General features: G+C 42.5%; 2 protein-coding genes across 3 annotated transcripts in view; one reads left to right on the top strand and one right to left on the bottom strand.

Annotated features, from left to right (window-relative positions):
• The first annotated feature begins 121 nt into the window (after window positions 1–121).
• STAT1 (signal transducer and activator of transcription 1) lies at window positions 122–21,978 on the top strand. Of its 2 annotated transcripts, none has more exons than XM_032189701.1 (24): window positions 122–193; window positions 632–760; window positions 1,389–1,533; window positions 2,743–2,841; window positions 4,568–4,663; window positions 4,844–4,922; window positions 5,823–5,914; window positions 6,514–6,665; window positions 6,957–7,115; window positions 8,384–8,476; window positions 8,977–9,036; window positions 9,819–9,848; window positions 9,931–10,024; window positions 10,894–10,935; window positions 11,430–11,513; window positions 11,683–11,781; window positions 12,283–12,418; window positions 14,235–14,290; window positions 14,704–14,798; window positions 16,581–16,720; window positions 17,836–18,021; window positions 18,598–18,673; window positions 19,114–19,216; window positions 19,801–21,978. In XM_032189701.1, exons 2-24 carry the CDS (start codon window positions 633–635, stop codon window positions 19,822–19,824), a joined length of 2,268 nt encoding a protein of 755 aa, XP_032045592.1. In that variant the 5' UTR covers window positions 122–193; window position 632; the 3' UTR covers window positions 19,825–21,978. The 2 variants fall into 2 exon arrangements, with proteins under 2 accessions (XP_032045592.1, XP_032045593.1); XM_032189702.1 differs by having other exon boundaries at window positions 138–193; window positions 19,114–19,189.
• A 297-nt stretch (window positions 21,979–22,275) lies between these two features.
• Window positions 22,276–25,511, bottom strand: part of GLS (glutaminase) — a 52,306-nt gene continuing 49,070 nt past the window's right edge. Inside the window, 1 exon segment of the mRNA XM_032189703.1 lies at window positions 22,276–25,510. Coding sequence (XP_032045594.1) covers window positions 25,325–25,510 — 186 coding nt within the window. The 3' untranslated portion in view covers window positions 22,276–25,324.

The raw sequence follows: 25,511 nt of genomic DNA on the forward strand, positions 1-25,511 counted from the left end.
TCCCAGCCGCGCGGAAGGAGAGGGGGGGAGGAGGCGGGGCCTCCGAGCGCCGCCGCGCGCGCCCATTGGCTGGCTTGGCGGGGGCCGGGCTCCCATTGGCCCCGCCGCGAGCCCCCATGGCCGCGGCCCGGCGGCTATTTGTGGGCGCGGGCGGCGGGCGCGAGCCGAGCCGCGGGGCTGCCTCGTCCGACGGGTAAGTGCGCGCCGCCAACGGTCGCCCCTAACGGTCGCCAACGGCCGCTAACGGCCCTCGCGCCTCCCTCCCCTCAGCAGGCGGCCCCAGGCTCCTGCCTGCCGGGCAAAGTCCTGCCTCTCCCCTCGCTGCCTGCACCGAGCGCTGCCGGAGGGGCGCAGGGGGACGAAGCGCCGGTTGTCTAAGGAAAGGTGACTCCACTTGGAGCTGTTTTTCGTTAAATAATGCACTGAGAGCCTCAATTCGCGATTTTTTCTCAATTTTTTTAATTAAAACAAAGCCAATGTACAATATTATCATGCAGTCGCCCAACAGAACACGTTTCTCTTGGCTGGAAATGCTCCTCCTCCCTGCACCTTCGTTTTTAATGAAAAGCTGAGCTCCCACTCAGCTATTAATCACTCACACTGATTATTATTTTTTTTCTCCCTTCCCCAGAATGACTCAGTGGTACCAGCTCCAGCAACTTGACTCCAAGTTCTTGGAGCAAGTTCACCAGCTGTACGATGACAGCTTCCCCATGGAGATCAGGCAGTACCTGGCACAGTGGCTGGAGAACCAGGACTGGTAAGCACCGAAAACGACCTCTGGGTTACGTGACAAGAAGGGGTCTTGTGTTTTGCTGCTGCCTCTAACTCTGCGTGTGCTGGGGAAGCGAGCTGCCAGGGAAACCCTTGCTGGTAGGACACTTCAGTAGCTGTGCGGCTGAGGGACACAAAGAGGGGCAGGAGCCCAGCCTATTTAGAGTAACGTGTACCATCTCATAATCCCCTTTGGTCCCTAACAGAAGTAGTTGTTTTAAGACAGATCAGGTTTTTTTTGGCATCTCATGCTCTCACTAGTCAGTGCTTTGTACTTTTTCCAGAGCTTCTGCAGAGTGTGTTTCTAGAACTGTAGAACAATGTGCATGTGTCTCAGGGTCACCTTCAGCTTCCTGACATGCATGGAACAGGTAAATGAGGCCACACAGAGTGTGGCAACAGTAGCCCCAGGGAAAGGTAGCGCTTCTCTGTCAAGGAAAGTGAAATAGAAGGTGAGAGAATAACAGTGGCTTATGTTTGAAGGTAATTCTTACTGCTTGCATGTATCCCAACTGGAGCTGGGGGTTAATAGTGAAGTACTCCTGCACCCGTTTCTTGAACACCACTTGGAAGTACTGAAGTACTTAACACAAGCATGCCTTGAATCATTCCAGGGAACATGCAGCCAACAACGTCTCTTTTGCTACGGTGCTGTTCCATGACCTGCTGTCACAGCTCGACGATCAGTTCAGTCGATTTTTGATAGAAAACAACTTTCTGCTGCAGCACAACATAAGGAAAAGCAAGCGTAACCTTCAGGTATGCCTGGGACGCGTGCCTGTGTATTTGCGTGAGTGGCTTCAGTACTGCGATTGGATGTCTCTAAGCAGACTAGCCTGCCAGGAGGGAGTTTTCACAAAGTGTTTGAGTTCTGAATACTTAAATTCAGGGTTCTCAAACATTCCTACTCTTGGTTTTAAATTGGCTACGGTTAGAAAGTTAGTTTCAGTAAGAGTATGGTTGCAGTTCGAGAGTTGTTGAAACAGAAAGTGGAGTTAGTAAGGTGTTGGCTACATCTATTTGGAGCACCTACATGGATGCCATTCACTTACCCCATGCTTTCCCCAGTTAGTCTCTTTCATGTCCTAACAAGACAAAAGAAGATGCAGAAGAAACACAATGGAAGAAATGCTTGCCATAGAGCTACAGAATCACAACAAATAGCAGGGGGCCTGCCGTTAGGCAACAATTCTATGCGTGTATCGTATTGGCAAAGAAATGGACCGAGTGATTGGTAGCGGGGGCACTGCAGAACATATTCTTTGATTTAATTAGTTTCCTTAGCCAGTCAGCCCGTCCTCCCTGCAGGGCTCTGCGCCAGAGGATCTTCCACAGTTGCCTCCTCCACATCTGATTTCCCACGCACTTAGCTTATCCTCACTGCAGGTCGGTGCCCGGGGGAGTGTTTTCTGAAGACAGGACCAGCCTCTCGGTCAAGAGGGCTGGCACAACTCAGCAGCTCCTAAGGCAGTACTCAGCCTAGAACATGTTTCAGCCTGTTACCTGCGTCAAGCAGAAAGCCTGAATTTGTATCCAGCCCCGTCTGTGTTCCTGAGAGGCAGCAAACCTCTCCCCTTTACATCCTCAAGCAAGAGCTGCACCCACCAAGCTAGAACAGCCCCTCAAAGCCAGCAGCTCCATCTCTAAGGAATGGAAGGGTGGCTCCCAAGAGAAGAGAAGCTGTCTCTAGGACTACGATGTATTTTCTGCCTTCTTCCAGTAATGGCACAAAACAATGGAGAAGGGCTGGAGACAAGTCCCACGGTCTCTTTGTAAGCTAACAGAGAAATAACAGGCAGAGAAAACCCTTCTCTTAGATGGTTGCAGCAGTTGCACTCCATGTAGTCTTGGAGCAAACAATGACCAGTGCCTCAAGGCTTCAATTCACAACTTTTTTGCCAATTGGTTTAAAGAAAAGACGAGAGATTCCATTTCTGAACTTTAACAATAGCCTGTCTCTAATGGCAGGATAACTTCCAAGAAGACCCAATACACATGGCAATGATCATCTACAACTGTTTGAAAGAAGAAAGGAAAATACTGAACAGTGCCCAGTTATCTAATCAGGTAAGTTAGTCTTGGGATGTCTGTCTGTTGCAGTCCTATCTGCCCTTTCCTATTATTTGGGACAGAGAGAGGAAAAAGACAAAGAGCAAACAGGCTGTTTCTGCTTTGCCTCACAACGTGATTTTTAAAGATGCTAGAGTAAACACTAGCACGTACTGGGTAGTTTGAGCTGTATGAAGTATTCAGAGGAGAAAGAGCCAGAAAGTAATTCTGATTCCTTGGGTAATGTAAAAGGTAAATTATTTTTAATTCCTCTGTAGTATGACCTGATGTGCTTATCTTTTTTTTTTCTTTTTTTAGTCAAGCACTATTTCTATTTAATCAACAGTGCTTCCCTTATTTCTTCAAGATTCTAGCTTTTTTCTTCTGTATTTTACTCCCAATTTACTCTGTACTGACCAGCTGAGCTTTGGTGGTTTTCTGTGAAAGTGATGCTGCATTCTCCCTGCCCAGTTACCTTCAAGTATTGTTTTTTTAAAAAAAAAATAAATAAATAAATAAAAAAAATCTCATTTCCTCCTTCTGAACCATAGGTAAATCCATACACTTCTCCCTTCCTTATCAGTTCTAACAATGCATGTCACGTTTTCCTTTCCAAGAACTGTATCACAATAAAATCCTGCAGTTGGGAAAGTTGCGCAGACTGTGTAGCTAGATGTAATCCACTTATGTAGTAATGAAGTGATGACTAACCAAGCACATGTAAGTTCCAATACTGAAATACTTCCCGTTACAACAAGCTTTTGAGAAGGCTGGGACTCTGGCTTTCAACAATGAGCCTAATGCAACTGTGTCCAAAATAGCTTCTCTAAAAAGCCACTGTGGCAAAGCCACTCCCAAATACCTTGTAGCTGTAGTACAGCTGTCAGTTTCTGTTCTGGCTCATGACACAAAAGCATGAACTGCCTTTCCAGCATGCCAGCTGGTCCAAATTAGAAAAAGAAACAAATCTTCCTGTACTTACCATTGGCAGCATGTAAAACACCATGCCCTACCTCTGCTTTCCAATAAGTTTAATAAAGGTTCTCATTTTCCAAAACAAGCATAATTGTAAGCATCATTTAAAAAAAAAAAAAAAAAAAGACATCCCCTATATTAGGGTATGCTCAGATTGCCCTGGAGACCTGATCAAGGCTCTGATGGGGAACCTTTACCAGTTTATAGACAAATTCTCTAGCTGACCTCAGCAATGCCATAAGCTTCCAGCTTTCAAAGGAGCTATACTGAGATCTAAAATGTATTTTACTGTCCTGTAGGAAAAATAAATCACATAAGAGGTTATCCCATTGGCCTGTACACCAAGCTACCTTGCTCTCCCTCTTAGCCTTTTTCTCCCCGTTGCCTGAATGGATGAATCTAACATTTAAAATAGATGTGATCCAGCCTTCAGCACGGTTGTTTTCTTGGAATATATTTAGAAAAATGCATTAAAATAAGCAAAATAGGAGGATGGATTTGTGCAAAGAAAACAGTGTTTATAGCTTTTTATTGGTATAATGAAAAATGCAGCATCACCACAGAAAAAAATTTTCTTAATCCTCCCTGGTCCTTGCAAAATCACTTGAACTCTTCTATAAAACCTTGCTATGACTTATGAGAATAAGTAATGCTTTGTGAGGCTATTTGTTAACAAAAGCCACTAACTAGCATTAACAACAAAAAAAAAACCTCTACTCTTGGTTCACTCAGATTTGATTTCTGGTTTTGTTCTACTTGCCGCCCTCAGATGGAAGTGGGGAGTGTACAGAACACCGTGATTGGGATGCTGGACAAACAGAAGGAACTTGACGCGAAAGTTAAGGCTGTAAAAAACAGTGTTATAGTAAGTATAGTATGATTACAGCTGTATTTAAAGCAGTTTTTAATCGATTCACACGCATTGAAAAGCTTCCAGTGCATAAAAGACTTTTTAAAGTGACAAGTAAAAATAAGGTGATTGGCTTTAAGCTCTGTCATGTGAAAATATTGAGTAATTGTGGCCACCTTCATTTACACTTCATAGGATGTGGAACAAGACATCAAGACATTAGAGGACGTGCAAGATGAATATGACTTTAAATGTAAAACCTTGCAGAACAGAGGTGAGTAATTTATCAAGGACGTGCCTTATTGCATGCAGCTCGTAAGAGTAAACTCTCCTGTCATATGTCAGGAAGCCAAGCTACATGATATGCAGCCAAACTTACTGTTCATGTCCCTCCCTCATCAGTGCTGCCTTATGCTGAAACCTAAATTCCCCAAAATGGATTCTCGTGATGTGTTCTTAGAAGAGAACCTTTTTGCTAACGCGGCATTCCTTTGTCCTTGACTTCTTTTTGCCCCTAGAAATAGCAGACACTATAGACTGTGACCACACAGGGTTCGTTATATAGATCTTTTGGACTTAGTTTCAAAACAAACTAACAGAAGACCCTTCAGTTTCCAACACAAATTTCCAGTTGATTAGCCCTTAGAAGAGGGCTGACTACTACCTTGAGCCATAGTCTTGGTCTTTGTAGTTGGTGCACTTCCACAAATGGATGGGAGCCTCTAACTTAAGGTCAGTGGGGCCACTGTATGGGAGCTATCAGCATGGGCTTCTCTCAGAAGGCTATAAATATCCTCCCTTGAAGTACGAGTTAACTTTAGTTGCCAGGTTAGGTAACATGAGTGATTCATGTCAGCATGAGAAAAAAAATCAGCATCTACAGAACATAAAGAACTCCACTTAAAATAATGACATCAAAAACAAACTCATATCAGGTACTTTGCCTTGCATTGATGCTTTAAGTGGAGAGTCCTTTCAAAAGAGAGGAAAGGAGAAAAAAATGTAGATGGCCCAATTTTTCCTCCCTTAAACTTTACAGATATACTGCAGTTGACATTAGCCATGTGGGTCTCTTCCTCGGTGGTTTCCCTCACCCCCTGCTTACTTCTCTGTTCTCACAAGGCCTGCTGCTGTTTTTTAGCCTCAGCTTCACAGTTTGGACTTATTTTTACAGAGCATGAGCCCAATGGTGTGTCACAGGAGGAATATAAGAAAGAACAGATGAATCTCAAGAAGATGTTCTTATTACTTGACATCAAGAGAAAGGTAGTGCATTAGTTTTCTTTTCAGAAGGCAACAACAGTTGATTTTGAATGCATGTTCGTTTTCATTAGGTTGACTTATCAAATCATAGCAATTTTTTTCTGCTCTCACTTCAAGCTGAATTTTGTTCACTCAATCCTTCCTGGAAATCTAGAACATCACTAAGCAGTTATATTTCTCTTCTAGCAACCTTTCTTTATCAAACTGTTAGGTAAAGCTACAAGAACGAGAGGAATTAACGCAGTAGCAATAATCACGTTTTTGAGGAAAAAACAACTAAGATATTTACAGCTGTGTTTTAGTTAAGTGTGCTGCTCACTCTTATTGCAGTGCTGAAGTCTCCAGCAAACACTGGGTGGTCCCAAATGTACACTTGGGACACTGGCTCTTTGGAATACTGAATATGCATCGTTTCTCCACTTAATCTAGCAAATATTGCAGATAAAAAGAAGTAGATGTTATGGGAAACATCTTCCGCTGGTAGAAAGTATTACTCTGAGGTCCTTGCAAAGTTTTACAGGACACAGCACTAGCTAAAACAGCACTTAGATTTTTTGTATTAAAGATTTTTAATAAATAGGGTAATTTAACATTCCCTATAGGAAGTGGTGAACAAGATCATACAGCTGTTGAACACCACAGAACACACACAGAGTGCTCTCATTAATGAGGAGCTGGTGGAGTGGAAACACAGGCAACAGACTGCATGTATTGGTGGCCCACCCAATGCCTGCCTTGACCAGCTACAGAACTGGTAAGTCTCCAGACAAGGACTGTGTTGGCCAAACGCTTGAAGCGTGTTATGAAGGAGCACCAGATCTGTCAAATACGCTGATTATTTATGTTACATGCTTTCATTCTGTCACAGCGTAACTACATGTCACTGATTTTTTTTTTTTTTTTTTTTTTTACACTTCACCACATTTCCAGTGCAAAAGTGTTCTTTGTGTACTGTGTGCTCCTTAGAGACAGTTACCTCGCTGGTGTCTCAGCATTATTACAACACAAAAAACGTGCTAAAAGTAATGAAACCCTCTAATTGTAGGTTCACCATTGTTGCTGAAAGCCTGCAGCAAGTTCGTCAGCAGCTCAAAAAGCTTGAGGAACTGGAGCAGAAGCTTACTTATGACCCTGATCCCATCACAAAAAACAAACAAGTTCTGCAGGACCGAACACACAGTCTTTTCAAACAGCTTATCCAGAGGTAACGGACAAGAATGGTCTTTTTGCAACTGTGAATGAATGGATGGAATCTTCCCTTCTGTTTGCTCAGGATTTCAGGCGCACTAACTTTGCCTTTTCTGAGGTTTTCCTATGTTTGTTACAAACATTAAGTAACCATTTTTTTTGAGATTTATCCTGCTTCACCTTTCCACAGGCCTAAACCTGTGGAAAGGGTTTGTGACCTGTCATCCTGTAAGTCAGCAGGAGCTTGCTACAACATGCATTAATTACAAGCTCCTTGTCCGTCAATCTATGTCTTGATTTCAGCTGCAGCCCTACAAGCCACCTTGTGAATCCAGCCCCACCAAGCTGTGCCCAAGATAAATACACACTAGATTCTCCACCCTTTTGTGTCTGGATGCATCTTGTCTGTCTCCAACGTAAGGAGGCCAGCCCTACCCTCTAGCATCTGTGATGCAAATTACTGTAGTTGGTAGATGCTACATGTACGATCCAAGTTCCATTCTGTAGCATACAGTACATGACAACTCATGCTGCAGAAGACTTGAAACTAGCAGATAAGAGCAGGGCCTGAGATCCAGCACGTAACCCCCTGTGCAGGGGCTGAGACTTGGGTTTCCAAAGTGCCATTCAATGCCTCGACCACTAGCTTTCAATTGGAGGACACGGGTATCGCAACAAGAAAGAGCTGCATTAGTGCAGCTGCTGTAAGTTCTCATGTGCAAGTACAGTGGAGGGAAGCATCCCTGCCTAGGACTTGCTAATAGAAACACTTCAGGGTTTGTGCCTACAAAAGGCACCTACAGACACAGTTTGGGGTCCATCTGTACAGGAATTTGCTTTGTGGTGTCAGGTAGCCCTCACTGAATCCCCAGATAGTTTATCTAGCTCTTGGGTGTGTGTTACAACACCAAGCATAAGAATTTAGCAAGCTGAAAATAGCAAGTGAAGCAACACTCCTCATGTGGATTATGTGAGTTGCATCAGTGTTTACACACAGTTTGATTTCAGGGAAGTCTGAGATAGCACTCCATCCTACCTAAGGGCTGTGTTTCCTAAATGCACGAATGGCTCACAAAGTCACTTTACGCTTTAAACATTCCTAGGCCTGCTGAAACGAGCAAAAAGAAAGCCACACAGAACTCGGTATCCATTGAAACAGAATGAATTAGTGGGCAGAACTACTAGGAAATCATCATTCTTTTGAAATTTGTTTTGTGTGTAGCTTCATATACCTTAAAGAAAACACTGATAAATCAAATTGCCTTTAATCTATTCTTTCCATAGCTCCTTCGTGGTAGAGAGACAGCCTTGCATGCCAACCCACCCTCAGAGGCCGTTAGTCCTTAAGACAGGCGTACAGTTCACTGTGAAGCTCAGGTATGTTTTTCCCTTCCCCTTCTTTTGCAGGGAGTCTTTCATTTCGTTGGCTTCCTACAGCTGGGGGGATGGCACACATTACACAGTAGCCAAAGTGCTGAGGTCAAGGGGATGAGCAAAGTGCCAAGTGGCAGGGGGATGTCTTCTATCTAAGCTTAACTTGTGTTTTACCCTTTACCAGGTGTGGTGACAATCGAGTGTCTGAGAAATACAAGCAGATAGTAGATCAGATACATGCAGGCTATTTTTTCCATGCAAAGTAACCCGTTTGCCAATCTATTTTTACCTCTAAAGCAGGAACTGGAATCAGTTCTACAGACTGCTAATTTATACTGTCACTGCACATGTTACCTTGTACAGAGCGAGCTTGGGGCCCGTACATGTTCCTGAGCTGTGCTGCTCAAATACACCTGTGATAAGCAGCACTACATCAGAGCAGCTGTCTTTTGTAGTTGCAGTCATCTTTTTTTTTCTTTTTTTTTTTTTAAATCTCTTTGCAGATTGCTGGTGAAATTGCAGGAACTGAACTACAACCTGAAAGTGAAAGTTTTGTTTGATAAGTATGTTGTATTTTTCTCGTTCTTCTCTATGAGAAAGCAAAGCAGGCCTCATGTTCAGAAATCCAGAAGGCAGCCAGATTAAGTAAGTGTTGGAGTAGGCCAGGAGTAGGCTGGTTCTCCATCACAATAGGCACATCCTTCCCCTACACCCTTAGTCTAGGTCTTTCTACCCAGTTTTGGGAGATGTCACAAAGGACAGAAGGCCTCAAGTTCTTACTGCCAGCCATGTTCATGTGTGCTGAGGAGAGCTCGCTACTGCTAGATCAGCCTGGGCACAGAACAGCACTTGGTCAGCATGTGCACTGCTGAACCACTTTTCTCTGCTGTGGATGTTTCACTTGTGCTAGCACAGAAAGCAGAGCTGAAAGCATAGAATTGAACTCTGTCTCCAGGCACATACAGCTTCCCTGCTTTTCAGTTGTCTTTAGAAGTGTACCAGATAATGCAATTCAGTAAAATTGTGAGTGGTGGGAGAACTGATTTAATTGGTGCACTGATTTCTTCAACAAGTGATATGGTTTGAAAGCAGATTTATAGGAAGTGTATCGAATTTCAGAGCAAGAGTTAAAACCTAGGCACCCATGAAAAAAAAGTGAACCTCGGTAAAAAGATAGCTTGTGTAAGGCAATGTTTGTTTTGACTGCTTGAACCAATCGACTCTCTTGCACAACAGATTTCACAGAAGCATTTTAGCAGTTCTCAGTCGGCTATTAAAAAACAGATTTGCTGTGTCTGTGGCAGAATCTTTAGATGATTTTATCTTTTTTTTTTTTTTTTGACAGAGATGTAAGCGAGAAGAACTCAGTCAAAGGGTATGTAGCATCGCAGTTTGATATACTAACGTTGGGTTCTTTCAATGGATTTCAGACCTCTAATTCTTTTTTCTTTGTGAAGGTTCAGGAAATTTAATATTCTGGGAACAAACACAAAAGTAATGAACATGGAAGAATCTACTAACGGAAGTCTAGCAGCAGAGTTCAGGCATTTGGTAGGGGATTTTTTCTTTCATTGACACATCCATTTAATTGTGTGGGCAGAGGGTGCGGTAGGAAGTAGGCAATTTGCTTTTATTATTGAAGAAGTCAGCATTTACTTTCATAAAAAAAAAAAAAAAAAGGAACTGTGAACAAACATCTCTTCAAAATCTTTGGCCTGGTTCAGCTGAAATGCTTATTGCTGACTGCCTTTCTGGCCCTATTTCAATGACAAGTATTTGCTGCCATACAGCTTATCCTGTAATGAGCATGTTGGAGGAGTAAGAGAAAGAAGCCTAGAACTCTTTTGGGCTTTTCAGGGGAGGGTCCATAGACAGAGAAGCATAGAGTAATTTAAAGATATTTGGCATTGGAAGAGGAAAATTGTCTAAGAGGGAGCAGCTACAAGGAATTCAGTGCCTTCAAGAGACAATAAGACACCTGATTTGCAGATTACGAAGTAAATCAGATTGGTTTCATCATAACAACAGGAAAGGAAAAAATGCAAGTCTTGAACCTGATAACACAGAAGTCTCCCTTTGCTGTCCAGAACGTACACTACTAGTGTTCAGAGTTTTGTTCAATTCAGAGGTGTACTTTTGATAAACCAGTATTTTATCTGATCCTTGCTGATTTCATACTGCTTCTGTTGCTATAAGGCCTCTTATATAAAGACACAGTACCTGCTTTCACGGCTGAATGCTTTATAAAAGAGTAGTATACATTATAATGCTTTCACAACTTCGAAACAAACAGTATCAGACACCGGTGCAGCAAGTTGACATGCAGTTGAGCAGCTAGAGCACAGAAGCAATTTGCATCCACTACTGCTTTCAGCTGTGAAAGAGGTAAATGAGTGACAGCTTTGTTTGTTTGTTTGCAGCAACTGAAAGAACAGAAAAACGCAGGATGCAGAACAAATGAGGTATGCAACACTAGCCTTGTTCATAAAGCTTTTGCACAACACCAAGACGACATTCAAACATTTTAAGACAATGCTCCACTCAGCCCCATGAAGAAACACACAGAGACAGACTACCAGTAGAGTTCAGCTTTTCTAAGAAGTTATCTATGTAGGAGATGTCTGCAAATGACAACTACTGCCGGAATGATTCCTCTCAACTCTTTCTCATTGGCATCTAGCTTTAACAGGCCTTTCCAGCAATTAGAAATCTTTGTGGCTTTTGGTAGCAGCCGCAAAGGAGAGATGCTTAGAAAGTACCCATTATAATATGCAGTTTTAGGAAGTTAGCGTTATCACTTAACTGTGGGCTGTAAACCATCTCTGAAGTCCAGAGCAAGGAGTGTCCCAAAACAAGCAACTTCAGAGAAAAGGGTTTTCCCATAATAAATCCCTTCCCCTCCCCTCCAGCAATTTTCAGTCCCTGAAACGTTTTTTTATTTTTTCCTTCTTCAAAGGGTCCTCTCATCGTGACAGAAGAACTTCACTCCCTGAGTTTTGAGACACAGCTGTGCCAGCCTGGCTTAGTAATAGACCTTGAGGTATGTCTTAAATGAAAGAGATGGAATTAGCTTCCTCTGTCACTTATGGTGACAATTAAAACGGTACAAGCAGGGAATTAAGATGGAAACAGGTTTGAGGGTACTATAAAGAAGGACTTCAGCAGGGATGCAGGATAGTCTGACGTGTTTCCTCCTGTTCCCCTTTCAGACCACGTCCCTTCCCATTGTTGTGATCTCAAACGTGAGCCAGCTTCCAAGCGGATGGGCTTCTATCTTATGGTTCAACATGCTGTCTACTGACCCCAAGGTATTTGCAAAACAAAAACCCTTTCTACCTCTGTGGAAACAGTTCCTGAAATTGTATTAATGTAGATTTTAAGCATCAGTTGCATGCAAGTGGCTGCTACATTTTTGCCCTGCAGATGACTGCTAACAGCTTTTGGGCATAGAGAGGGAGGCAGAATGACTTACTGACCCTACCCTACCCAGTGTTTGGAACCCACAAAGGGAATTTATTTATTGTATTCAGTATACACAGTGAGAAGCCAAATAATCATGCAAAAATGCAAACCCTGGGATCTGGTAATCTGACCCACTGGGAGAAGACCTACCCAAAGCAGAGTCCCAGAAACTGCTCTTCCCAGTAAAAAGTCCCCATCAGAATAGCAGTCCGGTTTTGAGGGTTGTCTCAAGCTGACATCCATTCTCACATCTGCATTTGTTTAGGCACTGCACCTTCATGAATTCAAGTGGCATTCCAAAGTTAATGTTTACTAACTGTACGTTGTATTTTTCCCTTCCATTCTAGAACTTGTCCTTCTTTCTGAATCCACCTTATGCAAAGTGGTCGAAACTTTCTGAAGTTCTGAGCTGGCAGTTTTCCTCTGTGACAAAGAGAGGCCTTAATGCAGATCAGTTGAGCATGCTGGGAGAGAAGCTACTTGGTATGGTCTGCTTCTACCACTTTAAGCCTTTTAGTTCCATTGAACAAGCAGATGGCCAGTTTGAATTGAAGCAAGTTCATGTTTTCTGCAATCTGTTTTAAGTTTTCACTTCCTCTCAAGCCTTTTCCCCTTATACAGTATCACACTGTAGCAATACAATGCTTTCTAGCTTTCCCCTTCATAGAGTTTGCAAAGGAAGGTCAGGTCATGAAAAAAATCTGCACTTCTATCCTAGGAGTTCATGCAATAGGGCATTGCTAGCTGGAGCTACTTCTGCCTGTTGAAGAAGTTCTAAATGTTTACTACATACATACATACATACATAGAATTTTACTACATACGTAGTAAACATGTGTTGATATACCTGTCCCCAGCTACAGGGAACATTCATGCTGCATACACAGAGTTGCCACACCAAAGCACAGGCACTATGAAACTATTGAGAGATGCCAAATGAAATGTCTCCCAGGCCAGAATCCTTAGTAAAAGCATCGTCAGCCATGGGTTTTGTTCTCCAAACTCCTGGTCCATTTGCCTGATAGGCAGGGTACCTGTCACAGCTACTGACTTTGCATAGTGGACTCAGGATAAAAATACCATTGATTCAGTATACTCCCCTATTCCTTAGGTTTTAGAAAGCATTTATATTTCAAGGGATTTGGCTTTAGGAAGTCTAGGTATCAAGTACAACATTCCAGACTCTTTAATTCCCTTTCCCTAATTTCCCAAACATAAGATCTGACAACAAAAACAACCTCCTTAATTTAAATAGGTTACCTTTAAAAATAAGTGTCCTTACAGACTTTTAGTTAGGCTGATTAATCATAATGAAGACAAAGCAACCCCTGACATTCCTATGGTCAACTTGTATTTCAGAACTTAGATCTTTGTCACAGTAAGGATGCTATTTAAGTCTCATCTCTGCAGCTAAAACTACTTCACCACTGAAAAAAAATATCCCCGAAGTTGAACACGATGTAGTCAGGATCCTTTAATGCAAGGGGATATAGAATCTAACAGGGTGCCGGGATACAACTCACCTACTGCTTTTGTGATGTGAACATTGATCTCTTGGTCTCTAATATTAGCAGTATCAGAAACAAGCTTCCTTAGCCCAATTTGTTTTTAAAGAAAAAGAGAGGGAAAAGATGATTTCTGTCTTTATTGAAATTCATAGCTTGGCCTGTATTGGAAAGAATTGTGCCCTGAAGACTGTCAGGGTCCACAAAGCTGCTGTAGTCGTGGCATAGGATTTTCTTGGATGTTTTGATGCAATTATGAAACACTGACATTAAAACAAGGAGAGGGAGTAATTACAACAGGAATGAGAAGAGCCCGTGGTTGAGGCGGACCCAGGAGACGTAGTTCCTAGGTTAAAAGCTGACAAGTCACCAGAGCTGAGAACAGAAAAGTTCTTAATCTCAGGGGAAAAAAATAAAGTTGCAAGGTCTGTTCAACTCCTACAGAAAAGCTTACAGTTTGCTGTAGAAGAGATTTTTTTTCAAAATGCTTCCAGGAAGAGAACTAACTGGTGCATACTAGGTGTAGTACAGTGTAGAAAACCAGAATGAGTTAGTTCCCATTAGGCAAGGTTTGCCTTGCACTCTGGGGGCCACATTGGGTCAGTCTCATGCAGTGAATTTCTTCAGAGGGGGCCTCTGCAAGCTCTCTGCTGTAGCTTTCCATTTCTTTCCTTTCTTAGCTCACCACTTCAGAGCTGCAAGTTACCACTCAGAACTTGCTGCTCTAAGTCACTTCCTTTCTGCCTTTTTAAGTACCTTATGGAACATGACTGATGCCCATTTATTCTGTTCAGGGCCAACGAGTGGAGGATCTCATGATGGTCTTATTCCTTGGACAAGATTCTGCAAGGTATGAACTCGGTTTAAAAACTGAGAGGATTTTATTTATTTATTCCTGCCCAGGCCAGAACCAGATCCTGTCCTGTGTTCTTAAACCAGCATAGTTAGTTGCCCAAGAGTTAACTAGGTACATCTGTGGGTACTGTGGGTTCAGGCAGCCTTCTCTCTCTCACTGCCTCTTGCCTTAAGATTCAGCACATGACTTGTTGCCAGTAGTTTCTGTTGTTCTTTAATAGGGGCACAGAAAGGAGGGGAAAATCATAAAGAGACGAATATGGGGTTATGGAGAAGAAAAGGGGAGAAACATGCAAGAGCAGGAAGATGATAGCACTGATACTGAGAGCTTGCTTCCTCTCCATTTAACAAAACTCATGCTTCATTTTCCCCATTCTCCTCCCCCCCCACCCTACCTCTGAATTTCAGGAAAATATAAATGACAAAAATTTCCCTTTTTGGCTGTGGATTGAGGGAATTCTGGAGCTTATTAAGAAACATCTCCTGTGTCTCTGGAATGATGGGTAAGACCTGAATGAAGTTAACAAAAGTGTGGTCATTGCCTCAAAGCTTTCACTCGGGTTAAAAATTGCATCATCAGGTTGTGAGATTGTTTGTACTGACACTTGGGATCAAATCAAGTGCAACTCACAAACAAAGTCCTGAGGCAACCAATTTCTAGCAGTGAGGAAGTCTTGACTGCCTCAGTCACAGAAAGAGAAGGGCTCTGAATATTCAGTTTTTTTTTTTTTCTTCTTTTTTTTGCCTCTTTAAGTAGTCTCTTCCACCATAAGCAGTTTCTTCCCACACCACAGAACAGAGCCTCTTTTTTATTTATCAGGGAAGACTGAAGTACAACAAAGTATAATACATAAAGTGATCGTCCATCTTAAAAATAAAAAAAAGCACCCACAAACAGTACTTGTGAGTGTCCTGTAGGTGGCAGCAGCCAGACTATCTGCAATACCAGTGCAGAAAGGAGGCTTTACCAACGGAGTAGTAAGACCATGCAAAATTGAAAATGAGTTCCATTTATCCTCTAATACTATTTTAGCAAACCTTGAGTTCTGGTATTGCTGATTTCAGAAGTAACTTCTGCCAAAAACAGGCCCGACCACAGTGACCACTGTGCACTCTAGTTGGTTATTTAAGCTAGGCTCTGACATTATGAAATGCTGTTAACAGCTCATGTGCTGTGGAGTATCCCACAAGTCTGCAGCCTTGCTCTTATTGCATTCAACAGACTTCAAATTATTACCTTCTAGTTCCAGAGGAGTTCAGTCTAAACCTTGTTGTACTGCCGAAAACAAAATGAGCAGATGACAAGACCACAACACGACTTCACAGACTCCCCTTGCATGCACATTGCTAAGCATTACAGCTACAAGAACACTTGCCTTTCTTCATACGTGAGGGATAGGAAGGCAGAAGACTTGTTACACACAGCACACTTCTTACCCACAGAACGTATCTGTTACATACAGCACGCTATTTAGAAGACAGAATAAGACACCTGAAGTTTCTAAACAAAATCATGCTTATTTAGTAGACTATGCAAGGAGTATTTTCCCTAGCAATACACAGAAGCACAGCTATTCCTCAAAATTTTGTTGTTACTAACAAAGTACTTTGAGGAATTAACAGTGCAAAGAAATTCTGACTTTTAAAAAAGAAAAAAACACGCAACTGGGGCTTGATCAGAGTTCTGACCTATTGCTGGCTTGTACAACTCCCTCCAAGTATCTGTCCAGGCCAGCTTGTTTTGTATTTTTTCAAATTACTTCCATGCAAAAAATGTGCCGAGCATAATGTATTTTTGTGATAGAAGTCACACAAGCTTAACAAGTGGTCTAGAAGACACGCACAAGGAATAAAATGAATCACTCAAATGTATGGATGCAATCTGGTAGCTAGCAAGCTTTGTTTCGTCAGCCAAAGAGGAAAAATAACTGATCTGTAATACAGTTTTAAAGTTAAAGTTGCTATCTAGGATTTGACCATATTGCGTACGCATCACTTGACTTCTACCTCCACAGCCTACTTTTGATAGAAAATATACATATGTGTATATATTGTGAGCTCAGAAAAATGGTTGGAGAAGCCACCAGGCAAAAGGACGAGTGATGAGAAGAGCAGAGGTGATTCATGGCTTCCGCAGGGCAGCTCCAGCCCTGCTCGCCTCCCAGCTGTTCACAGGACAAAGCTTTCTATGAGGCTTTCATAAATACTTCAGTTCTTTAAAGTGACAAAAGCTTTTTAGTTTTCCTAGCTGGACCAGCACAGCCTTTTTCTTTTTGACATTGCAGCTGCATCATGGGATTCATCAGTAAAGAGAAAGAGCGCGCTCTGTTGAAGGACCAGAGTCCAGGAACATTCTTACTAAGGTTCAGTGAGAGCAGCAGAGAGGGAGCAATCACGTTTACTTGGGTAGAAGGATCTCAAAACGGTAAGTTGGTAACAGAGAACGCCTTGATCTTCAAAACACATGCGTACATCAGAACACCTCGTCTTTATGCTTGTCTCTTTCACGCAGAGAACCAATGCAGTTCACCACCCAGACAGCTACAGGCCACAAACCACAGCAGATCCCTGCCTTACTGGGTACAGTTCATAAGCCATGCAATTGATTAAGCAGAACTATTAAAACTTCCCCAGTACTGCTTCTGACCTAGAAGTTTGCTGAGGACAAACCACCTGGGCTGTGTACAGACACACGCAAACCTGTGCCTCTCCCTCTCTCTAGCCCTGTATCACCTTCCCCACCAGCTGTTTCTCTCCTGGGAATTGTTCACCGCAGCCTCATTCAGTCCCCTGGACTATTGTTCTCTGCCCTACTTCATCTTGTATGCAACTTCTTTTCTTGAACATCTTTCTTTAACTCCTTGTCTGTCCGGTTTGTTCCTTCCTTCTCTTGTTCTTCCCAGAGGAGCCCTGTATTTGCTTATCTCATTTTCCTTGCAGTTCTCCTTCCTCCTGCTTCCAGGAATGGTCAAACAGCCTGACACCACCACGAGCCAGGCCACTTCTCTCACCATCTTTCAGGGAAGCCTAAAGGCTCTAAAGCTGCAAGAAGATATAACCTCCCTTATCACACTGCTTAAACCAACCCCACCTGCCAGAATTCTGCAGCTGACATTTAACTTGGATAAGCCCAAGACCTGTAGCAGCTGGGGAAGCAAGTGCTGAGTGCACTCGCATCACCTCTTTTTTCTTTCTCCTTGTTGCCTTCATACCTGAGGCATCCAAAAACTGAATTTTTGTTTTTGAAAATATAAAACAGGGTGATAGCATTTGGGGCTTTCAGGAAGGCTTTTATGTGTCTCTATTTTTCCTAAGAGCCCCTAGTGGTGTATTAGGGTCAAAGTTTCTAATAGGCAATAGAGCTTGAATGGCATCAGCTGGCAGAAGGCGGGTAAGGCAGCACAGCTTCAACAAGCACCCCTCAAAACTGGCGTGCTCACTTTGGAAGTAAGCCTTTTGCTCACTTGACCTGCAGCTTTGGGCAGTTTTAGAACAAGCTTTGAAACCACCTTTAAGAGTCATTTCGTCTCTCACCTCTAGAGCCCCAGTTCCATTCGGTAGAACCGTACACCAAGAAGGAGCTCTCTGCTGTTACCTTCCCCGATATCATTCGCAACTACAAAGTGATGGCAGCTGAGAACATTCCTGAAAACCCACTGCGATTTCTGTACCCAGATATTCCCAAAGACAACGCCTTTGGCAAATACTACTCCAGGCCTAAGGAGGGTGAGTGCTATAAATGGTTCGTGTAGCATAAGCGTGCCTGTTCGTGAGGTGGGTGGGAGCTGGGTAACTCCTGTGGCATAGAAGGGAAGGGCAGCAGTTGGATCGAACATCTTGGCAGCCTAACCCGTGTTTGAGTGCTGCTCAGACGACGAAGCACCTGAGCTTCAGTAGGTTAAGACACCTGTTTTTAAAGAGGAACAACACAAGTTCTGATCGGCTCAAAAAGATGTCTCTATCCTTCTCATTCAGTTTTGTTTGCCTGTGGCGTATTTAGAGATGTAGGTTCCCACTAACAGCTGGAACCACAACAGTCATATTTGACTCTTGCACTACACTGAGACTGGCAGTGTGGATCAGTACGTGAAGCTGCAGGGGAGGTTTCATTTCCCAGTGTCAATAGGGAAAAGCAAAATCTGACTAAAAGTGAAATGAACTAACCATAGTGCTATAAAATACACAAGACCTGTGTATTATTAGGGTCACAAGCTTTACTTGAAACAAAGATGGGAATGGGAGGTAAACCTAAAAAAAAAAAAAAAAAAAGCTTTTTTTTTTTTTTTTTTTCTCTCATTAAAGCCCCAGAGCCTATGGATTTGGACGGTCCCAAGGGAAACGGCTACATCAAGACCGAGTTAATCTCTGTTTCTGAAGTGTAAGTTTGGATTGCTAGGAACTGAGCATAATTTTCCAGCTGTAGTTCACCTGTCTTCATATTTAAGGTGCCCCTAACAAACCTTTCCTCTCTGAGGATGTGATCACGCCACATTCATGAACTGCTGTCACTGAAACAATTGACATTTTTACATTCAAAAAAAAAGCTGTAGGCAGTCACGCTAGCTAATAATTCCAGGAAAAGCAAGTTCTTAAACGCTTGTTGGGCTCATTCGACTAGAATGTAGATCACCACGTATTCCTGTTGTTCACTGAAAGCCACGCTTGCTTTGCAAAGCATGGTACATTTCGGCTAGCTCTTCTTCTCAAGAGAGCCCATGAGTGGAACTTCTGGACTCTGAGCCAGCCATGGTAGCCCAGCTGTGCCTGACTTCTTCAGTGCAGGCTGATCATTTATCCCTGTTGTTTTCTTCCTTTTAGCCACCCCTCCAGGCTCCAGTCTCCAGAAAATCTGCTGCCCATGTCTCCTGAAGAGTTCGATGAGGTGTCTCGGATGGTGGGTCCGGCGGAGATTGACACTGTGGTACACATCATAAACCAGCCTTTTGGGGGAAGATTTAGCTAAACTTGCATTCCTCCCCTCACTCCTCTCCTCCCCATTCAAAAATACATCAGCCAGCTGCCACAAGCTGCCACTTCCAAACGCTTCTCTTCAAATACATGAAGGGAAACTGGGAACTGAGACTTAAACTTGGTTGCTCTAAGTTGATGCTTCCACTTTTCGGTGGGGATAGGTGTGAAGGAACAGCAAAGCAAAGCTTCCAAAACACTTCCCCTTCCCCTTACAGGTGGGAGGAAGGAATAATAATGTCGTCATCCATGTGGTGATGGGGGTAGGGAGGGAAGCTGGAGTAGGTACTGCTGTACCTGTAAGGTAGTGCCTGTTAACAGACCTGTATTAGCTTTTTGTTACGCTAAAGGGAAAAAAATAAAGCTAAATTAAGGGATGACTTTCCCACCCACACCCACCCCACAGCAGTTTGAGCACCAGAGTCACACCTTAGGGTATTTGGGGAAGACCTCACTGTGCTCCACAGACAGTAAAGGCTTTAGAGCACGGGGGCTTTACTGAGCTTGTGTAATTGACATGTCCTTTCCTTGTTGCAGATGTGTTCAGCATATTCAACTTAAAGGTTGAGCTTTTGACTGCATCATTAACCAGCTGATTAGCTTATGCATCCTGCTCTACAGTCAATGACTTGGTGACAAGCTTCACTCCAATTCTTTGGGAAGGCCCTGGGTAATTCAAAGCATACGTTTCTCAACCTGAAGGTCCACAGTAGCAATTTTTAACTAGTGGGAAAACAAACAGCAGTCTGCGTAGGCTCCGTATACGCACAATTTTGGTTTCATTAAAGTTTTAAGTTTTAATACGCACAATTTTTAAGTTTCATTAAAGAACATCCCAGTGACAGCATACTGTGCCAGGGCAAAGGAAGAGAGAAGGATAAGAATGAGGGGTCCTCACAAGAGTGAGGGGGAGAAACGCGCATTTAAGTGAATTTGGTAAATGGAACATTTAAAGGGGTTGGCTGTACATGAAAGCATTTCAGAGGAAAGCTAGTTCTTTTGCAGAGACTCTCTGTTCAGAGCGCTTGCACCTTCTGCTTCTGAAGAACTTTGACAGCTTTGAATCGTTTTCTGCACCACAGAAAGGGGAGAAGAGAAATGTGCTGCAGGTATGCATGCCACACTGAATCTGTATGATACTGAAGTTTGACCTAGGTTTCTTTTATAGAAGCACGGCTTACTGCTCTGCAGGAAAATGTAAGCCAAAAAACGTTATCCACGTTTCATTTTTGCTCGTTTCTTACGGCAGAATCTTATTGGGTAGGATGTTTTGCACAATCTTTCACATAAAGAGCACTTAGGAAAACACCTTGAAGCTCTATTGGCACATGCTGAGCTTGCAGCTCAACGTATACAATCAAGCCTAAAGCTCGCAGATTGCAGTCAGCAGCTGGCAGCACTATCAGACAAAACAAGAACCTAGAGTAAAAAAAAATGGGTTTGTTTTTACTCACTGTGCTTAATTAACCACAGTGAGGATCCGGTCACTGGTGGCTTTTACAGTAAAACATGCCAGGTGGAATGGAACTTAATTTTCTCCTGTACTATGAAACTGGGCACTTAATTGCTGAAGAGCTGAAAGACTCAACAAGCTTTGCTAAGTGATTTTGCAATTAGGGAGAGGGCACAGGAAAGTGAAAAACTATACTGACTAATAGCAGCAGGATATGCTATCTTTAGTACCTAAGGCATAAAATCGTGCTTCTGTCAGAGGAGGAACAGATTTGTTTTTCGGCATGTTTGAAGGCAATTAACAACTCAATTAAGATGCAAGGTTGTCTTAAGCAGTGGACTCTTGCAGATATTAGTCCAGACTGCTAATTAGCATCCAGCCACTGAGAAGGGCTCCAGGACACGGGTGCTGGATCGCCTGTATTCAGGTAGAGGTGCTAGTGCAGCTTCTGGCCCTCCTGCAATCCCTGCCCCGTGCCTGGGAGGTCAGCAGTGACCAACGTGGCTCAGGAACTGCAGAGCTGCTTTGCAACCATCCAGCTATGCTGAATTGATCAGCTGCTTCTCATGAAATAACTAACTAGTTCAGTTTAGTGTATTCTGCCCAGGAAGGCCAACCCACCCCTGCAAAAGCTCAAGGGAAAGAAAATTGGAAGGGCCTACAGCAAGCCAAGTATGTACTTAAATGGAAAGTATTGTTAAACTGTCTTACTTTTGGTACCCCAGGTTACTGAGGCTAACAGAATATCACGACTGGTGACCTAATTAATGCTTTAGTCTTAGCATGAATAGCTGAACATGAGCCTTCATTGTAATATAGGATCAGGTATTTTTTTCTCCGAGCTATACCTTGTACCAATGTTCTATATGCAGCAGTCTATTTGCATTATTTTTAAACTTCAGTTTTTAGCAACCAGGATGAAATTTTCTTGTGAGACTTAAAACAGCCTTATTCGTAACTTCGTCTTTACATGGCCAGTAGTCCCAAAGCATTTTTTCTTCCAATGGAGCATTATTTTGCCATTTTAAATAAATGAAAGTGTCCTTCTTCGTGGGTTTTGGCTATTTCTATTCTAATAATGTTGTGCCTGCCAGTACTGTATGTTTCAAAATAATTGACCTACCACTGAACTTTGTGATCTATCAAGCTGGCCCACTAGTGCATCGTTTTTCTCTGTGGCTATCAGGTGACACAATCCCTTCTCTCATGACTCAGGCTTTTACACATCACTTTACACAGCCAGAAAAAAAAAAAAAAAAAAAGAAAATGGTGAGGTGAAGGATTGGGGAGTAGGCAAGGGAAGGCTAGAGCTCTGAGGGCATATGGCCGATCCACTTAAGAATTTCAGCATCAACAAAAAGCAAAGGAAGTGGGAGCTCTAGAAGTGTAGATTAAAACAAACAAACAAACAACTAGAACAGCTAATTAATTCTTATTTCTTATAAGCTTTGCATAACAGAAATGACCAGAGCAGGTTTTCTTGGACGGCCTCCCCCCTGACGAAAGGCTTGTATTTCGATGGCAGTCACACAGAAAACCAATAAAAAAACAACCACCACCACCTTGGTATTTCCATTTATTATGCTGTAAAAAGCAACACTATCTGGATCTTATTTCTTAAAATAAATAGCTTTCATTTTCAGAACCAGTACAGCTCAAGTTTAGATTCACTCATGGGAAACTGCTAGAAGTACATTCATCACTGTCTGTTCCCCACAATACAGAATCTAGAAGTCAAGATCAGCCTAGTCAGTTACAATGACCAGAAGTACACTGCCAAGAAGTATAGTCACTGATAGTCCAGCTCTGAAGCAAAAAAATCCGGTACAATACGTTTTGTTCACAAAGATAGGCTAATTAATGCTAAGACTATCACAATATTTCTGAGTACAAAGCATTAAGTTAGCTTAACTATTTAGTTTGTGATACAGAAGAAACATATATGACGAAACCAGAAGTGTGGGGAATCTTCTTTGGAGCATAAGGAAGTCAGTAGTTGATAAGATAACCGAAAGCTACTTACGTTGAAAGCTACATGTCAGCATCATGAATGATAAACAGCCAAATCAATGTACTGCATATAGTTAGCAATAACGCCATGTCTAAATAGCTGCACTGCTTAATCGGACATTACGAAATAACGCATCTTCTCACACCGAGAAAATACTAAAGCTAGCCAGCAAAAATGCACTGAAGCTAAGACTGGCTAAAAGCACTCCGTATGATTCGGGAAAGCATTAAGCTCTGGGACAGCCATGATCTTTATGTTAACTCAGTCAAAATGCTGCTTCTGAAGGTTTTGTATGGTTGTGTGTTATACAATATACCTGCCTTTTAAAGATGCCTGCTTGAGCAATGCAAATTTCAGTTAAACTAAATCAGGTATTTTTCTGAGAAGCTGAAGGACAGGTTTTTATAGGAAAACAGAAATCATATTAGCATTGAGATACAGAATACTGTAGTCCATCTGAAAATCTCTACTCCTCTATACTAGAGTTAATAGATCTGTTGCCAGAGAAAGCATTTGGGGATTTAGTGTGGGGTGCAGCAGAGGAGAGGCCTCGTGGTATTCAGTGACCAATGGGGCTCGTTAAAGAGCCAAAGGCCATTTGATTTCATCATCGACTAACACTAAGGTGGCTGTGACACAGGATGTGAAGAGGTTAAGAGATGTTAAAAGCCTTCAGAAAAATAGCTGATATTCAGAGAGGAGAAAAAAAAAAGATGCAACTTAAGAGCTGTAAGATTCGTGAGAAAAAGTGTTTGATAACCACGTCAGCCAGCTTGGAAAGGTGATTTCAGGGCTTCAGACTTTCAGATTCAGCCAAGATTTCATCATCACGAAGACAGTCGCTGCTTGTGATGAGTATCAAGCACTTTTCCCTTTGGATTTTCCCTTCCTGTAGGAGGCAGTATGGCATAGCGAGTAGAGGACTGTGCAGGAACTCAACAGGATTTACTCTCAGCTATACTGACCTGCTGGGCCATTCTGGTTACTTCTCTCTATGCCTTAGTTTCCCCACTTGCAAAAGGAAGATGATGTGGTTCTGGTCATCTTTATAAAGTGCTTGGCCCAATCTAGAAAGAATTCAGGCATCAGTTTCAAGAGAATTTTGGTGCCTAAACACAAAGTTTGAACTTCAAGACCTACTAATGACTTGTATGTTTTGTGCTGGCATCAAATTAGCTATATAAGCTATTCTTAAGCACAGCTCTCTGTGTTAAACAATTCTGGCTTAAAACCTACAGCCAACAACTGCAGGGTCTCAAAGTCAAACCCTTTACATCGCTGATCACTTGGGAGGCTTCATGCCACAGCGTTGGTAAAAACAGCTGCACGTGGGATAGGGAACGGCCCCAACACCATAGCTCTGCAAACAAAACATCCGCATCTACGCTTCCCACGACAGCACCTGCCAAGCTGCCCTCAGCGGTAAGACAACAAACGCCACAGCTCACCACCAAAGGAACCGTCCGGCTGTGCTCCTGTTGCTGAGCTCCTGGTTCTACACCCCCATAATCCTACTGCCTAACATCCTGCTCCTTGGCTGATGGGAGTGCGAGAACATTCCCAAAATTTGGCTTATCTCCTGCTCTGCTCAGGCTTTGATTGGCTCTCTGCTCCTTAAAGCTGTTTAACTCCATCCGTGTTCCTCATCATAAGCTTAAATTTAGTCAGATTTCCTGTAGTATTTGGTTTAATATTTCGCCTTTCACATGCCTCATCCCCCTCGCTGGGTCCTGGTGCAACTGCCAAGAGCGAAGCGTGAGCCCAAAAGGGGGATGTGCAGCTTGTCAAGGCTCGCTGTAGTGCAAATGTACCTGCAAGGAGCACGACTGCATGGAGTGGAAGCACCCGCTTTCCCCTGCTACAGGGGAAGTACTTTAGCAGCTGAACAGGGAGAGAGGAGGGAGGCTAGAAAAAAAATGCTTTAAGGAAAAAAAAAAAAAACACTAAAAAAAATCTAAACATTGGTAGATGTTACAAGTCACGTTCTCCTACACCATTTGGTCAAACAAACCTTAAAACAAATTCCCTGACAAGACTATCTCTGAGAACAAGCCTAAGACCATAGACAACCATCACCTATATACTCTTTTGATATTTATATTATGTAAACAAGCTTGTGTGGAAATTTGTTTTCTTTTTTCTTTTTTTTTTTTTTTTTTTTTTTTTAAAGTAAGTGCAGATCTTTACTTAACACACCCAGCCTAAATCTACATCAGCATCCTCAACTTTTGCAAACCCTCACTGACGCTCATACCTGACAGTACTCTGGCTCATCTCAGCCATACTGGAAACAGAGGGCTAGAGAAACAAAAATATAGCAAAAAAAAAGTCCTGACCACAGACTCGAGTTCACATAGAACACAAAAATAAATTAAGTAGTGCACAGTAAAGCCACAGCTAAATATCTTTATACATCAATTATATGCAGCATGAGGTAATATTGCTCACATTATGGAGGGAGATTTAGTTGGTTTTGTTGGTTTTGAGAGATTGGATTTGTCCTGTGCGTATAGAAACTCCTGTAACATAACACTGAAGTAACAGAGACTTCTGTAAAATATATACCACTATCAGATAGAAACACACACGCTCTTCAATTACTTATGTACACCACAATTAAATAGGTAAGTGATTTGATTCTTAGGGTCTAGCTGAGAGTGATTATAGTAAACCATCCAGGTTTTTATGAACCGTTCGGTTCTCCTTTCCGTTGTTGGAATCCTCTGACGGCGTGTATTGGACCTGATATTCCTGAAGGATTTTAAATACATCGTGGTGTCCAAA

This window comes from Aythya fuligula, chromosome 6, assembly GCF_009819795.1.
Source record: "Aythya fuligula isolate bAytFul2 chromosome 6, bAytFul2.pri, whole genome shotgun sequence".
NCBI classification, from domain to species: domain Eukaryota; kingdom Metazoa; phylum Chordata; class Aves; order Anseriformes; family Anatidae; genus Aythya; species Aythya fuligula.

What these genes read in the sequence shown, in the direction of transcription:
- STAT1 (XM_032189701.1), top strand. Translation starts at nt 633, where the DNA reads ATGACTCAGTGGTACCAGCTCCAGCAACTTGACTCCAAGTTCTTGGAG. An exon ending in CAGTTCACTGTGAAGCTCAG is followed by an intron (nt 8,477 to 8,976) that starts GTATGTTTTTCC and finishes ATCTCTTTGCAG; the next exon opens with ATTGCTGGTGAAATTGCAGG. An exon ending in GGTAGAAGGATCTCAAAACG is followed by an intron (nt 16,721 to 17,835) that starts GTAAGTTGGTAA and finishes TCTCACCTCTAG; the next exon opens with AGCCCCAGTTCCATTCGGTA.